Consider the following 15962-nt stretch of genomic DNA (forward strand, 5'->3'; position numbering starts at 1 on the left):
AGCCCGTCTGCGGCCGGAAGTCCAGCTGTGGACGGCCCTGGCCTGCTGCTCCGCAGAGCCGCCGTGGAGCAGAGGAGGCCGGGCAGGATTCCGGAGGGGAGGACTGGATCTCCTCCCCCCCCCGTCGAGGATTCTGGGGGAGGGATGGAGCGCCTCCCCCCCCCACTGCGAATCACATCCGCAAAAAGGTAAGTGAGTTTCGTACATCCCTAGTAGTATCCTCTTAACTATTAGTTTGAGTTCTGAGAAGTTTGTCCTGGGTTAGACCTGGTTGGGAAGGAGAAGAAGGGAAGCATGGTGGAAGGAAAAAGGAACTGCAGTTCTGGCTGGGAATAGAGCTAGACAGATTCAATAAAGTGTTCTTTGGAAGTACTGGCATGTCTTTATTATGGAAGAAGAGGTGGACACAAATCTAGCCCCACCATTAAGCAATGTGAGGTGGCTGTCTCAGGCAGCAGATTCTGGGGGTGGGCAGAAGCAGCAAGACAGAACTGTGCATGTCACTTGGCACTCCTTAAGCTAGCTTGCTACTCTCAGGTGCAGCAGAGGATGCTGTCCCATCGCCAGTGTTGACGTTAGATTCAGCTACCACTCTGGTTCAGTTACCACTCATGGAATGGGGGCACCATCTTGTCCTTTGCTTCAGGTAGCAAATTGACTTGGGCTGGCCCCAGACCTGGACCACTGCTGGAGAGGGGAAAATATTGGGCTTAATAAACACAGAGTCTGTCCTAGCAGAAGCAGCTTCCTATAATTGCAATAGGCCAGATATGTGCTGAAGGTAGTAATGGTGGTGGTTTGTATCAAGGTGGGAGCTTGAAACTTGCACTTCTTCAGTTCATAGAATCATAGAATAGTAGGATTTGAAGGGGTCTACAAGGCCATCAAGTCCAACCCCCAATTCAAAATGTGTCAACCCAATCCAAACCCTTTCACATTTGTTTTTGGGTTGTATTGATTGCTACCAACTCACCTTCCCCGCCTTCCCTTCTCTTCTCCCAATATAAATGGCATGGCCTTCAGAGAGGGAGAGAGGAGAGGTGAAAGACACCCCTTGTTGCTCCTACCCATGCATTGCCACCATGTAAATTTGAGAGATGGGAAAGGACATTGAGGCGGTGGTCAAGAACTGCTAGGGATCACCACCTTCATGTGGGCTCCTGTCACATTGGACTTGGCTGGATCAGGGAGGCTAGAGAGGGCAACAAGCCAAATTGGTATCAGGGAAGGGGATCACTGCTCCACAGCTTGTGCTGATAACATTGATGTGCTTCAGTGGGAGTGAATGGCAACTGAGGGGGTGGGCAGCCAAAGCAGAGGAAAGGAATAAAAGTCTGGAATACAGGAGAGCTGGGATGGGGGGATGGGAACTAGGGGTAGATGACTCAATCTTCACTTCTGGCTTCTATCACTTTCTCATTCTTCCAATCTTAAATTCAGTTGGTCCTGAATTTGATTAAAAAAAAAAAATATTTTGAGCTTCTCTGGTTTATGGAACCCATGTATCAAGGTGGTTGCGCAACTATCACATTGAAGGTGATAGTTGCGCAATCTATTCCCCATACAGCACAGTTTTACCCCAGAATCTTAACTATGGTTAATTTAAAAATGTGCATTGTGAGAAAGTTGTGCACTGTGAGAAAGTTGTGCATTTTTCAAATAGGCATTGTGCTAATGTGAAGGCAAGTTTGGGAATTTCGGAACATTCTCAGAGTCAGAACAAATGCACTCCCATTTGCATATGGGATTATGAACAGGACTTTTTCAAGTGATTTGTGAACTGAAACAAAATTCCCATGCAACCCTACCCACTGTTGGTGTTGAGGGTGATCTCAGGACCTGGCCAGGGCTGGGAGTGGAATGCCCAAGTCTAATCCAGGAGAGAGTGTTCTCCAGCCCTAGCAGCCCTGGGCCTGAGGACAGCTAGTCCATTATAGTAACATGTTTCAGCTACAGACAAACTGTTGGGACCTTTTTATCTTTTGTCTGGCTTTTAATGTGGCCTCATTTTTCTTTTTCTCTCTTTTTGTTGTTGGATATATTCTGATTAATTTTATGCTGCTCTTGGTTTAACTAATTCTTGAGGTTTTGTTGCATGCCCTTTTGGCGGTGAAAAGTGTGATGTAACTACCTGTATGTGTATCAATAAATGAACAAATATCTCCCTTTAGGAATTTATATACCGTATCTTGCTTTTGGTTAGCAGCTGGGAGTGGGTCACACCCACTCTGATCGGATCTCATTTCCACCCGTGCTCTGTATAGTAATTTGACACATCAACCTCTTGCATAGCTGGGCCTTCTAGTCTTTCTATATAATACCGTCTTCTCTCCAGTGTGTGTATGTATGTGCGTGCACATGTGCATGCATCATCCAACTGAAGAAATCACTTCATGCATCTGACCAAGTGAGCTCTGCTCCAAACACTGACCAGGCCCAGACCTGCTTAGCTTCAGCAAGGTGCCCTGGGACCTACTTTCTCATTAATTCTGCTCCTGGGGCATGTTCGTTGTTAGTTCATCAGTGGCAAAAATCTGTTAGTAAGATAGGAAGGTTCCTTATGTCCGGTCATAACATTTTGTTTGTTTAGGTCTGTGTTGGCTATTACAGCCTTCCCCACCCTGGAGCCTTCCAGATATGTTGGAACATAACTCACATCATCCCCAGCCAGCATGGCCATTGCAATGGCCACACTGTCTGAGAATGATGGGAATTGTAATCTGACACATATGGATGGCACCAGGTTGGGGAAGGCTGGTCTACTCCAACTAGCAGGGTTTCTCAACTAGAGGCCCATCCCATCCCCTGCCACCTAAAGCTTTTTAAACTGGAAATGCCAGCAGCTGAACCCGTCTGCATGCAAACCATGTCTCTACCACTGGTCTATGGTCCCTCCCCTTGTCCATAGAATCATAGAATTATAGAACAGCAGGGTTGGAAGGGGCCTACAAGACCATCAAGTCCAACCCCCTGCTCAGTGCAGGAATCCAAGTCAGAGCATCCCTGACAGATGGCTGTCCAGCCTCATCTTGAATGCCTCCAGTGTGGGAGAGCCCACCACCTCCCTAGGTAATCGGTTCCATTGTCGTATTGCTCTAACAGTCAGGCAGTTTTTTTCTGATGTTCAGCTGGAATCTGGCTTCCTATCACTTGAGCCCATTATTCTGTGTCCTGCATTCTGGGATGATCGAGAAGAGATCCTGGCCTTCCTCTCTGTGACAGCCTTTCAAATACTTGAAGAGCGTTGTCATATCTCAGTCTTCTCTTCTCAAGGCTAAACATGCCCAGTTCTTTCAGTCTGTCCTCGTCAGGCTTTGTTTCCAGTCCCCTGATCATCTTTGTTGCCCTCCTCTGAACCCTCTCCAGAGTCCAGTTTGTCTGCATCCTTCTTAAAGTGTGTGCCCAGAACTGGACACAGTACTCCAGATGAAGCCTAACCAGTGCTGTGTAGAGGGGAACTAGTACTTCTCAGGATTTGGAAGCTATGCTTCCATTAATGCAGCCCAAAATAGCATTTGCCATTTTTGCAGCCACATTACATTGTTGGCTCATATTCAGCTTGTGATCTACCACAGTTCCCAGATCCTTCTCGCTTGTAGTGTTGTTGAGCCACGTATCCCCCATCTTGTAACTGCATTTGGTTTCTTTTTCTAGGTGTTAGTGTGTTAAGCCACAAGGATAATAACATGTATGTGCCAAAAAAGAAAGGGAAAGATGGGAGTTATAGCATATGTTACTGATGCTTTAAGGCAGAGGTGCAGAGCTATATATGGGTGGTGAGGATTGCCCCTCACCAGGCTGTTTGGGGGCCAGATGACATCAGTGGGCATGGCCACACCCGCTGACATCATCATCACCACCCATTTTAGCCTTTCTCTGTGCTGAGAGAAGCATGGAGTTCTGTGCCTCTCTCAGTATGCAGAAAGGGGCATGGCTAGTGCTGGAAAGGCCAGGAAAGTGACTCAGCCAGAGTTCCTCCCAGTGTCAGCTCAGCACTGGCTTTGAGTAGGGATGGTGCAGGTGCCTGGTTCCATCCGGGAATCCAGCAGAACCCCCCCTACCCACACCCCCAAGTCCCACTTGCTGAGCTTCGGCCTCACTCACCTCTTGCCTGCACTCGTTGAGCGGTCTGCACTCACCAGAGCACGGGAGGGGCTCGAGTGCAGTCCGGGACCTGTGAGCAGGGGCAGGGGCTCGGAGGGTGCCCGGACAACCCTGACAGGGGTGGGTTTGCACATCCCTAGCTTTGAGTAGTACTTGGCACCCCTATGGGGGAGCTGCATGGTGTGTGAAGCAACTCAGCTGGCACCAGGAAGAGCAGCTTTTCCCAGTGCTGGCTGAGTTCCCCCACCCCGTCCGCATCCACGCTCCTCCAATTGGAGAGTTATATAGGAAGAACTGGATTCCTCTTCCCTGTAAAGAGAAATGCTTATTTGCTTTGAATGTTCTTCCAGCAACTCCTAGGATAGGAGACCAAACATTCCTGTAGCATGTAGCACAATGACTTTTGGCTCTTGTTCCTTCACCCTTGGACTGTTTTGGAATCTCCCAGCACCATAGTTTGGAGAAGGTTTCAATTTCTTTCATGTTCTAAAAAGAATCTTCACCAGTTATTCAAGCTGTTAAGCGCCGTATACCAAAGCAATTTTCAGCTAACGGTAGCTTTTGGAGTGAATATGAATAGCTGAAATTGTGACTCAATGATGGCCGGGGTAATTGCATGAAAAGAGAGTTAATCTTTGTTTAACTCCTGTGACTTCATGTACTCGGCACACTCAAAACTGACAGAGTGCCACTGTTTCAAAATAAGGGGATTGTTTTGCTGTGATAGTACATCACCAGCATAAGGTCTTAAATGGTTTTTCTGAAATGAATGGCATCTCTGGTGGTGTGTATAAAATAGCCCTAAAGAATCCAATTGCCATTGCGTTTTTAAGTGTCACTGGAAATGGGGAGAAAAAAACATGTTTTGTAGTGTATTAGGCGGCCTAAGACCTGGGGTGATGTACCTCCTCCCACAACCCCCACTGAGGGCTAAATTCCATTTGGGACAAATCTTGAGGGCTGCATTCCAGTCGTGGGTGGGACCAAAGCAAAATGCCAGCATATTTTAGCTTAAAGCTCTTATAATATGCCAGTCACCAAGTCTTAGGTGAAGCATTTCAACTTTTTCAAATGAGGGCAGGCAGGCAGAACATCAATTGAGATCTACCAGCAGGGATGGTGTGGGCACCCAATTCTGTCCAGGAATCCGGTGGAATCCCCCTGCCCACACCCCGAGTCCTGCTCACTGAGCCCCTGCCCCCACTGGTTCCCTGCCCGCACTTGGCAAGTGGCCCACACTCACTCCAGCAGCCTCATCAAGCTTGGCGGTTGCCATTTTCTGAAAAATAAAATGAAGATCACAAAAATGTGCATATTTGCTTATGCACGAACATGTGCATTTTTGCGAATGCACATATTTGCATATGCAGGCTGCTCGCTGAGCATGGGAGGGGTTTGGTTGTGATCCAGGGACCTGTGAGTGGAGTCAGGGGCTGGGCAGGCACCTGGAGAACAGGGACAGGGGTGGGTTCAAGCATCCCTATCTACCACTTGATCACTGGGCCATTCTATCACTATCCCATGGGAGGTTTTTCTCGCTGCCCTCTCCTTTGCTCTGGGTGGCATTTCCTCCCTGGTGGCAGCAAGGTGGGCTGGGGTTTGTGGGTGAGGTGGCCATGCAACTTCTGAGCCAGGAGAGGAAGGGCTGAGGGAGGGAAAGAGCAAGCCGATGCCTCAAGGTGTCAGGGGGGGGGGGTCTTCAAAACAGCAGCTTCCAACACTTTTCTCTCCTCACCTTTCTGAAAGGAAGGATGAGGAAAGAGCACCCCATTGGTAGCTGCTTCCTCAAAGCACCCTCTTAACATTTCCCCACCGCCTTGCCTTTCCCAAAAGGGCAATTGCTTAAGTCCTGGGAATATGGAGCAGTGGAGGCTGGTGGCTCTGATTTCGGCGGGGCTGTGGATCCCCTCTGGGTTTCAGTCAGAACCAGAAAGAAATCTAAAGGAGCTATCTGAGGATCTATTTTGAGCTACCTGTTGGATCTATTTTGGGGATAGAGTTCAGCACCTTGGATGGCCCATTTAGAGTTCTGGGTGGTTCTGGGTTTCACTCCCGAAATTGGAGCCACCAGTTTCCACTGGTCTGGACTGGAGGAGTCCTCTGCAGGAAACTGCTGGCAGGTGAGGGTGGGTGGAGAACTCTGCAACAACTTTATCTTGAGTTCTTTTATTTCTAATTTTACTTCTCTCTGTCTCTGTCCTCTTCCCTCCCCACACCCCATCTATGGGATTAACAATATTGCAGTGCTTTCTCCTATAATATTATCACAGTCATGTTTCCTTTATGTCCATTGTTCATCTGTAGTGATCAGGTGTGTGGGGCATGGTGTGGCGTGGCGTGGGGAGGGAATCTACTCCTATGTTCAGCTCTGTAGGTGGAAAATCCCTTCACTGCCTCTAGGTGTTCTTTTCTATCACCTTTAGGGATGGGGGAGAATTTCTCCCCGAAACTTCGGGGGGCTGAGTGCCAACGCATTCGGTCCTCCGAAGGTTGTTCAGGGAGAAATTCTCTGCCCCCCCACCCCCCGCCCCCCCCGGGATGGGACTTACCTTTCACGAATGTCCCTCCCGGCGGCAGGTCCCGGCGGCGGTTCAGCAGGTCTTCGTCAGGGGCGGGGGCGGCAGCCGGTCTTTTGACCGGCTGCCGCTGCCACCATTACAAGAAAAGTAAAAAAACCCCAAAAACACGCCCCTGTGATAGGCTACGTAACGATTAACGTAGCCTATCACGGCTAGATTTGCAAAGTCAGCCGTGATAGGCTACGTTAATTGTCACATAGCCTATCACGGGTGACTTTTTTAAAAAAAGCACGTACAGCTAATGGCGGCCCCGATAGGGAGCCGCCATTCGCGTTCCTTATTTGGTCCCTGTAGTCTACGTAAAGATTTACGTAGACTACGGCGAAAATAAGGACAACGCAAATAGTGTTGCCCTTATTTTTGCCGTAATCTACGTAAATCTTTACGTAGACTACAGGAAGCAAATAAGGAACGTGAATGGCAGCTCCCTATGGGGGCCGCCATATGCGTACGTGCTTTTTTTTTTTTTTTCAAAGTTACCCGTGATAGGCTACGTGACGATTAACGTAGCCTATCACGGCTGACTTTGCAGATCTAGCCGGGATAGGCTATGCTAATCGTTATGTAGCCTATCACAGGGGCTTTTTTTTTTTTTCTTTTGAAGTTCGTGGCCAGGGAGATGGGGCGCTTCTCCCCGGCCTGAATTTCGGCCGGGCGAGGCGGGAAGCCTCCCCCCCGGCCTGAACTTCGGGGGGAGCAGCGAAGCGCCTCCCCCCCACCGCGAAGCAAGCTGCGAGACCAGGTAAGTGACTTTCGTGCATCCCTAATCACCTTGCTTCACTTATTGGTAGAGGCAAATGAGATAAATATTGGGTCCCTCTTTCCTTTGAAGCTATGGGCCCAAAGGAAATGAGTAGAGTGAAGGGTAACTGAACAGGGATTGATTTGGGGCAGGATCTGGATGAGTAATGTATTGGTGGGTGAGTTGTATCCCTGGGTAGGATATCTGGGGACTAAAGTAATTGAAGCTGAATTCAGTTTACTTAAGAGGTGATTTATTGAAGAGGATTGTATTTAGATAGGAAATGAATTGGCTTGCTTCTACTAATATAGATTGATAAACAGATAGATGGACAGACAGACAGACACACACACACACACACACATCAACATACTCAAAATTTGTGACATGCTATTCTGGAAGCCACCATTCTGTCTCTGGCTCCTCCCTCAAGCCACCATTTTACAACTGGTTCTAGCAGGTTAATCTCAAGTCTCTGGCCAAAAAGAAGAAGAAGAAGAAGAAGAAGAAGAAGAAGAAGAAGAAGAAGAAGAAGAAGAAGAAGAAATAGTAGATCCCACAACCCAAAGAACCTGGGGTCATCCCATGAAGCTGATTGGTGGGAGATTCAGGACAGATAAAAGGAAGTACTTCTTTACACAGCAGGTAGTTAAACCATGGAATTCATGACCACAGGATGTAATGATGGCCACCAATTTAGATGGCTTTAAAAGGGGCTGAGATAAATTTATGGAGGATCAGGCTATCAACGACTACTAGTCTCGATGGCTATGTGCTACCTCCAGTTTCAGAGGCAGTGAGTCTATGTACACCAGTTGCTGGGGAACATGGGTGGGAGGGTGCTCCTGCACTCAGGTTCTGCTTGTGGGTTCCCAGTCAACAGCAGCTTGGCCACTGTGTGAACAGAATGCTGGACTAGATGGACCCTTGGTCTGATCCAGCAGGGCTCGCCTTATGTTCTCATGATCTTACAAGTCTGACCACCCCTGGTTTAAAATGGGGGAAAAACTGCACATGAACCATGAAACCAGCAAATGATCATTGGTTGGCAGAAAGGGGATGGGACCAGGGGAACATGGTATGATCATCTGGGGAAGCTTGGCGGGCTGGATTGAGACCACAGGAGTACTGGATTTGGACCCTGAGGTTTTGCACCCCTGGCTTAGACCCCAGATGTCACCAAGCCACCATAACTGGAGCCAGGGGGAAGTGCAGTCGAGGCTGGCAGTGGGGCTCTCTTTTGCATTACCCATATTCAGGTTTCTCTCTAGCTGTGCACGCCACAAGGTGCTGCTGCCAGCCCTGGCTTTGTGAGAACTGTACCTCTGTGATGCACACGGCTTCTAACACATCTTTACAATTTATATCAGCCTCCCTTCCACAACCTGGTATCCTTCAGAGGTTCCGGACTACAACGCCCAGCATTTATGCATTAAAAAAGCACAAAACCCACATTTGAATATATATTTTAAAGGGCAACTTTGAATGTTAAACAATTTGTTTTTCAAAATATGGATTTTAAAAAATGCATGTTGATGAAATGTTGAACCAAGAACTATGCTGGGATATTTGGGAAGTGCAAATGCTGGTGGATAACTAAGATCTGATCTGCACATTAGTCTGGGGTGGTGCAGATTAAGTCCGTTTGTAAAGAAATTTGCAAAGATCAAAGTCTTCAAGCATCCCTGCCAATTCATGCCTGTGGTGGAATGTAAACTGATATGCACAAGGTGCTGGCAGAACCTGCTCACAACTGTCATGATGTCTGGAAATGGAGACCCCTGATACGTTTCTGAGACATTCCAGGGTCTCCCAGGGCACAGCTTGAAACCTCCATAATAGAGATTAGTGACACCAAAGCTCTGCAGATCCCTTTTGAGTGTCTTTGAGTATTTCCATCTTACAGAAAGCTATTGTACTGGTTTTTATGAAATTGCAAGGAAGAGCAGAGAATGAGATATGTACTGTACTTTGGTACTGGTAGACATGGTTTGGTGACATTCAGCATTTGCTTTTTCTTCCCTAGGGATTGGTTTGCTCTAGAAAGCTCCACTGAATAATAACAGTCCACTTGGGAGTAAAATTCATCTCTGTGTAGTGCATGTATGCAGAAGTAATTCACTGCTTCCAGCTAAGCTCTCCAAATACTCCATATAAGAAAAATATAAATCTGAAGTTCTTTTCGGGCTCCTGCTTTTGGCAAATGTAATGCCAGCTGTTCCTTTCTCAAGTACGGTATCTAGGCTGGGAAACTCAGAAGCCCTGGGGGAGATGTGGTCAGCTTCTTCAATTACAAATTAGTCCCTCTTCCCTCATTGTTTTGTTTGCACAGTTTCAGAAGATACGAATATATCGTTATCCAAGTTTGTTTAGAAAAGACCTGTTTTTCTTAAGTAGCATTTGCAGAGTTGCCACCAAATTTCTCCCCAGGCAAAATTCAAAGCAGATTGTGAGGGCTGTGCTTAGGTGAATAAATATTTTAATTTCTCAGAGGGTTTTATACAAGCCTACATCGAAGTCAAATGTTCCCTAAAACGAGATTCAGGGTTGATTTGGATGATCTTGCACCAGAAAAATGTTGGTAGGAATTTCAAAGGTAGTTGAAATGAATGTTAATGGGATCAGGGAAATTTCTCAGGAGGTTTTGCCTATCCCAGGAGCAGGCAACTTGGTGCCCTCCAGATGTTTTGGACTACAACTCCAACAATCCCTGACCATTTGCCATACTGACTGGGGTTGATGGGATCCACAGTATCTGGAGGGCACCAGGTTGCCTTCCCCTGGCCCTTCCTAATGTTCAACAAACAGAAACTGTGCTTTCCTAGGATTGTGATGGACTAACTGGGCTGTTCTTGGCTGTTCATCTCCACAGGCACACAGGTTAAGGGATTTACAACATTGCGGTTCCTGATTGAGCCTTCAGATGCTGTTACCATGAGAGGAAGTAACGTACTGCTCAACTGCACTGCAGAATCAGATCAAGGGTTTCCTGTCATCAAATGGAAAAAGGATGGTGTCTTTTTAAACCTGGCAGTGGATGAGAGAAGACAGCAGTTTTCCAATGGGTCTCTTTTGATACAAAATATAGTCCATTCAAGACACCATAAACCTGATGAGGGCCTTTATCAATGCGAAGCATCATTAGAAGGAATTGGAGCCATCATCAGTCGGACGGCCAAAGTCTCAGTAGCAGGTAAGAGATGACCCTTCTTTGTGCAGAGAGAAGACATATTCAGATGCTCACTTAACATGGATGGCTTACTCTGTGACATACTTAAGCTATTTCTTTTGTTCACAAATGGAGGATAAATACTTTTCCTAATATTTGCCACGATACAAATCCTCAGTGGGTCTTGATCTGGGGTAATGGCAGTTGCCAGGCAGGGATTCAAGCTATGCACCTCCAACCAGCTGTGGCCTAAGGGTGGAACTGCAGGGAGATCAGCTGGATAAACAAGGGAACATCTGCAGAGCAAAAGGTTGGAGAAAACTAGGATGTACACTCTGAGCCCAATAAGGCCTTCCAGGTCAGGCTTGCTCACTAGTCTGAAAATGTAGGGATTTGTATTTTTTGCTGCTTGGTCTCTTTTCCCATGACCCTCCTTACCCCTCTCCAAAAGTGAAAGGAATTGGGTTTCACACCCTTGCAAAGACCATTGTAAATGTGGAGTGAGATGTTCCCTGGAATTGCGAGGCATGCCAATGTCAGTGCTAGGGGAGAAACAAAATGGAAGGGGTGTTGCCTTCGTAACCTGCTGGTGAGCATCTCAGAAGTGTCTTGGTGGCCACTGTTGGAAACAGAAAGATTGGCTAGATGTGTCCCTGGTCAGATCCAATAGGGTTCTCCTTATATATCCTGATATTAAAAAGAAATTATATTAAATTCTCATAAAGGGCAGCCCAAAACACAGGCTTCAGAACCCTAGGAGTGCTCATCAAGACCCCAGCTTAACTCTTCTGATTTGTGGCCATGATTATTAGTCCCAGGAAATCACTTCTTGTGCAAACAACTTTTAATTTTAAACAAGTGTAAGGACAAAAGGGAAGAGTTTTTCCTTAAAAAAAGTTGTTTCTCTTCCACAAAATGAAGTTCGACATGACATTACTGCCACAGTAATTTATTTCTGACAAGCTACTATTCATGCTTAAGTATGTCTAATCAGCCCTTTGTTGCTGTGTGATATTTGAAGCATGTTTATTATCTTCAAAAACAAGAGGGAGCCTTTGAAGCTAGAAATTAACTGCTTCCCAGATTAATTCAGGGTCAGAAAAAAATAAAATACCAAAGTTTTGCAAAATGTGTAATGTACTTTTAGTATTATTATTTCCCCCTTCTCCTTAGCTTTTCTTCACTGAAAAAGAAATTCATTAGAGAACTTACTGGATTCAGAAGCATTCATTTTTGGAGCTTGTGTGTGTGTGTGTGTGTGTGTGAAGTGCCTCTTATACAGAGCTGACACAAATTGGCCACTTCTAGAATCACAAGATGATTTGGGGTGTTTAACAAATACTTGAATTCAGATTCATGACTGTTGTGAAGGCTGGAAAATTCAACACTTTGCTCTATTAGGATGTCAAAAAAAGTTCCACTATTCACACTTGGTAATCTGCTGTCTTATACATTTGGAAATTTGCTCTTTTCAGTTTGTCATGATATATTGGCTTAGTCAATCAATAGAACTTTGAAGAGAACTTCCAAATTATGAATGAAGGCCGAAGAGAAGGAAACCTGATGTGAATGTGTAATTTAATACTGAGGATATGCTGTAGTTTCCATGACCAAAATGCTCAGGGTGATCTTCTTGAAATGGAGAATGAAATCAGGGAGGCATCTAAAGGAGAAAGTGTTGTAATAATGGGTGACTTCAATTACCCTAACACAGACTGGATAAATGCATATTCCATTCCTAGCAAAGAGGAAAAAATGTCTAGATAGCCTAAACAAGTGTGCTCTAAAACACACAATGATGGATGTGATGTTTGTGATGGAATTGACTAGAGGGGAGGTGATACTGGATTTAATTTTAAGTGGTGCCCGGGACCTAGCGTGAGATGTGAGCGTTGTTGAACCCATTGGAAACAGTGACCATAGTGCTATCAAATTTAATATATATGTAAATGGAGAATTGCCAAGGACATTTGACACAATCACATTTGACTTCAAAAGAGAAAACTTCTCAGAAATCAGACTAAAAAGGAAGTTGGAAGTGAAGGTTGGGAGGGTAAAATCTCTCCAGAATGGTTTCATAGAATCAGAGAATAGTAGGATTGGAAGGGCCCTATAAGATCATCAGTGCAGGAATCCAAGTCAGAGCATCCATGGCAGATGGCTGTCCAGCCTCGTCTTGAATGCCTCCAGTGTGGGAGAGCCCACCACCTCCCTAGGTAATTGGTTCCATTGTCATATTGCTCTAACAGTCAGGATGTTTTTCCTGATGTTCAGCCAGAATCTAGCTTCCTGTAACTTGAGCCCATTATTCCGTGTCCTGCACTCTGGGATGATCAAGAAGGGATCCTGGCCTTCCCCTTTATGACAACCTTTCAAGTACTTGAAGAGTGCTTCAAGTCATATCTCCCCTCAGTCCTCCGTTCTTCAGCTATTGGGAGATATAGAAATGAAATGAAAATAAATAAACAAATAAATAAATAATTTTCAAGGTGAAATATGCCCAGTTCTTTCAGTCTCTCCTCACAGGGCTTTGTTTCCAGTCCCCTGATCATCTTGGTTGCCCTCCTCTGAACCCTCCCCAGTTTGTCTGCATCCTTCTTAAAGTGTGGTACCCAGAACTGGACACAGTACTCAAGATGAGGCCTAACCAATGCTGAGTGGAGGGGAACTAGTACTTCACATGATTTGGAAGCTATACTTCTGTTAATGCAGCCCAAAATAGCATTTGCCTTTTTTGCAGCCACATCACATTGTTGGTTCATATTCAGCTTGTGATTTTAGGGATATACAGACTGTAAAATCCACTCCATCTGCATTTTCTGGATTGTCAGGTGCCTTTTGTCCTGTCATCTGCCCACAGACAGATGTGAATATGTTTTTCGTCATGTGGAAAAATATGGAAATAATTGCATAAATATTTACATAAGTATTTATGTAAGTATTTACATAATTTACCTCAGTATGTAACATTTAGTGTATTGTCCCCTATTCCATTCAATGTTTCCGCAGCAGAAACACACATATTTTTCTACAGATGTAGATGTGTAAATTTTGGGAAAGTAAAAAAAAAAATCATCCAAAAGTCCCTGGACTCCACGTGGCCTGAGGGTGTCGCTCTGCAGTGGATTCCGCAGGTCAGATTTTTAGAACTCTGAGCTCATTTTAATCAGTCTCAAATTTCTCCAGCATCCCTACATGATCTACCACAATTCCAAGATCCTTCTCGCTTGTAGTATTGCTGAGCCAAGTATCCCCCATCTTATAACTGTGCATTTGGTTTCTTTTTCCTAGGTGCAGGATTTGGCATTTATGATTTATCCCTATTAAATTCCATTCTTTTGTTTTCAGCCCAGCTCTCCAGCCTGTCAAAATCACTTTGATTTTGTTTCTGTCTTCCAGGGTACTATCCCAACCAATTTTGTGTCATTCGCAAATTTGATCAGCATTCCTTGCACCACCTCATCCAAGTAATTAATTAATTTATTTATTAAATGTATTAATTGCCCATCTGGCTGGTGACCCAGCCACTCTGGGCGATGTACAATAATAGAAACAGTTTAAAACAATACAATTCTACATTAAAAACATCATATTTCTAAAAATACCCTAACCCACCCCAAATGCCTGCCTGAATAACCACGTTTTTAATGCATGGTGGAAGCTCATTAATACAAATGTTGCACTGGGCCCAGGACTGAGTGCTGTGGTACACCGCTCATTACCTTTCCCCAGTTTGCAAACAGACAATAAGAGCTCAAAAAAAGAGAATGAATAAATAAGAATAATAAAAACAATATCTCAATATATCAGAAGCAGGAAAGGGCTAGGTGGCTCTATAATTGAATGGCAAGGGAGTTAAAGGAGTACCACAGGAGTAAGGATGGACGAAAGTACCTTACCTGGTCCCGCAGCTTGCTTCGCAGTGGGGGGGAGGTGCCCCCCCACCCGGCCGAAATTCAGGCCAGGGGGGGAGGCGCCCCATCCCTCGCCGCCGAAATTCAGGCCGGGGGGAAGCGCCCCGTCTCCCCGGCAGCGAAATAAAAAAAGTAAAGAAAAAAAAAACACACGTGATAGGCTACGTAACGATTTATGTAGCCTATCATGGCTGACTTTGAAAATCTAGCCATGATAGGCTACGTAAATCGTTACGTAGCCTATCACGTGCTTTTTTTTTTTTTTACTTTACTTTGTAATGGCGGCAGTGGCAGCCGGTCAGAAGACCGGCTGCCGCCCCCGCCCCCGCCGAAACGCCGCCGGGACCCGCCGCCGAGAGGGACATTCGAAGGAGGTAAGTCCCATCCCAGGTGGGGCAGGGGGGCGGAGAATTTCACCACCAATTTCGGGGGGCCGAATGCGTTGGCATTTGGCCTCCCGGAGATTCGTGGAGAAATTCTCCGCCATCCCTACAAAGGAGGATAAGGAAATTGCAGACAAGCTAAATTAATTCTTTGCATCTGTCTTCACTGCAAAAGATATAGGACAGATACCCAAGCCTGAAGTGATATTTTGACTGAGGAAGGCAATCTGAGGAACTGAGGCAAATTATGGAGACAATAGGTGGCATTTCTATTTCTTTGTATGTTTATGTATTTATTACATTTCTAGACTCCCCAATAGCCAAACCTCTCTCCCATATTTTGATTTTTTCCTGCATTCAAATTTTTTAAGATTCAAATTCTTTCTCTCCCAAATATTGAACTTTGTGAATGCTGGTAATTTTTCATCAAAAACAAACAGAAAGGAAATCCTGACTGATCTGCACCACCAAAATTCAATAGGTACCGTACAGCTATTCCTAGCATGGAGAGAACTATGAGGCACCTGCCTGCCATATAACTGTTAAAGATGGAGAGCCCGCCAGGGAGAAAAAAAGTAAAGAAAAATCCTAATTCAGCATCACAAACATGGCTGAATACACAGGGGTTCAAAGCTAGACTTTTAAGAGCAAAGCACTCAAAGCCCTGGGCCTGGATGGGCTGGATCTGTCAGTTTCTGTTTCTCCAACATTTCTTAACCTTCAGGTTCTTTTAATATGGAGAACTTAAAAAAAAAAAAAGTTCTTATCAAAACCAAATTGAAATGGGATTTTCATTCATCCTTACATGTGGGTAGGGGTGATCTGGTAGATGTTTACTTGGATCTTCCAAAGGCTTTTGACAAAGATCCTCACCAAAGTCTTATGGGAAAACCTAGCCATCATGGGGTAAGGGGACTGGTCCTCTTATGAACTGGTAACGGGTTAAAGAATGGGAAACAGCGACGAGTCATAATCTCTCGCACTGAAGAGATTAAAACACTGGGGTCCCACCAGGGTGTGCATGGAGTCTGTACTTTTTAACTTTTTCATAAGCAATCTGGAGCTAGGGTG

General features: G+C 45.4%; 1 protein-coding gene across 1 annotated transcript in view; it reads left to right on the forward strand.

Moving 5' to 3' along the window:
- Positions 1 to 15962, forward strand: part of DCC (DCC netrin 1 receptor) — a 1145836-nt gene that overhangs the window by 119558 nt on the left and 1010316 nt on the right. The window contains exon 6 of the mRNA XM_084829640.1: positions 10298 to 10618. Coding sequence (XP_084685766.1) covers positions 10298 to 10618 — 321 coding nt within the window. The remainder of the gene's footprint in view (positions 1 to 10297; positions 10619 to 15962) is intronic.

This window comes from Heloderma suspectum, chromosome 2 (genome assembly GCF_057233095.1).
Source record: "Heloderma suspectum isolate Gila_16-S chromosome 2, 16-S_ref, whole genome shotgun sequence".
NCBI lineage: Eukaryota > Metazoa > Chordata > Lepidosauria > Squamata > Helodermatidae > Heloderma > Heloderma suspectum.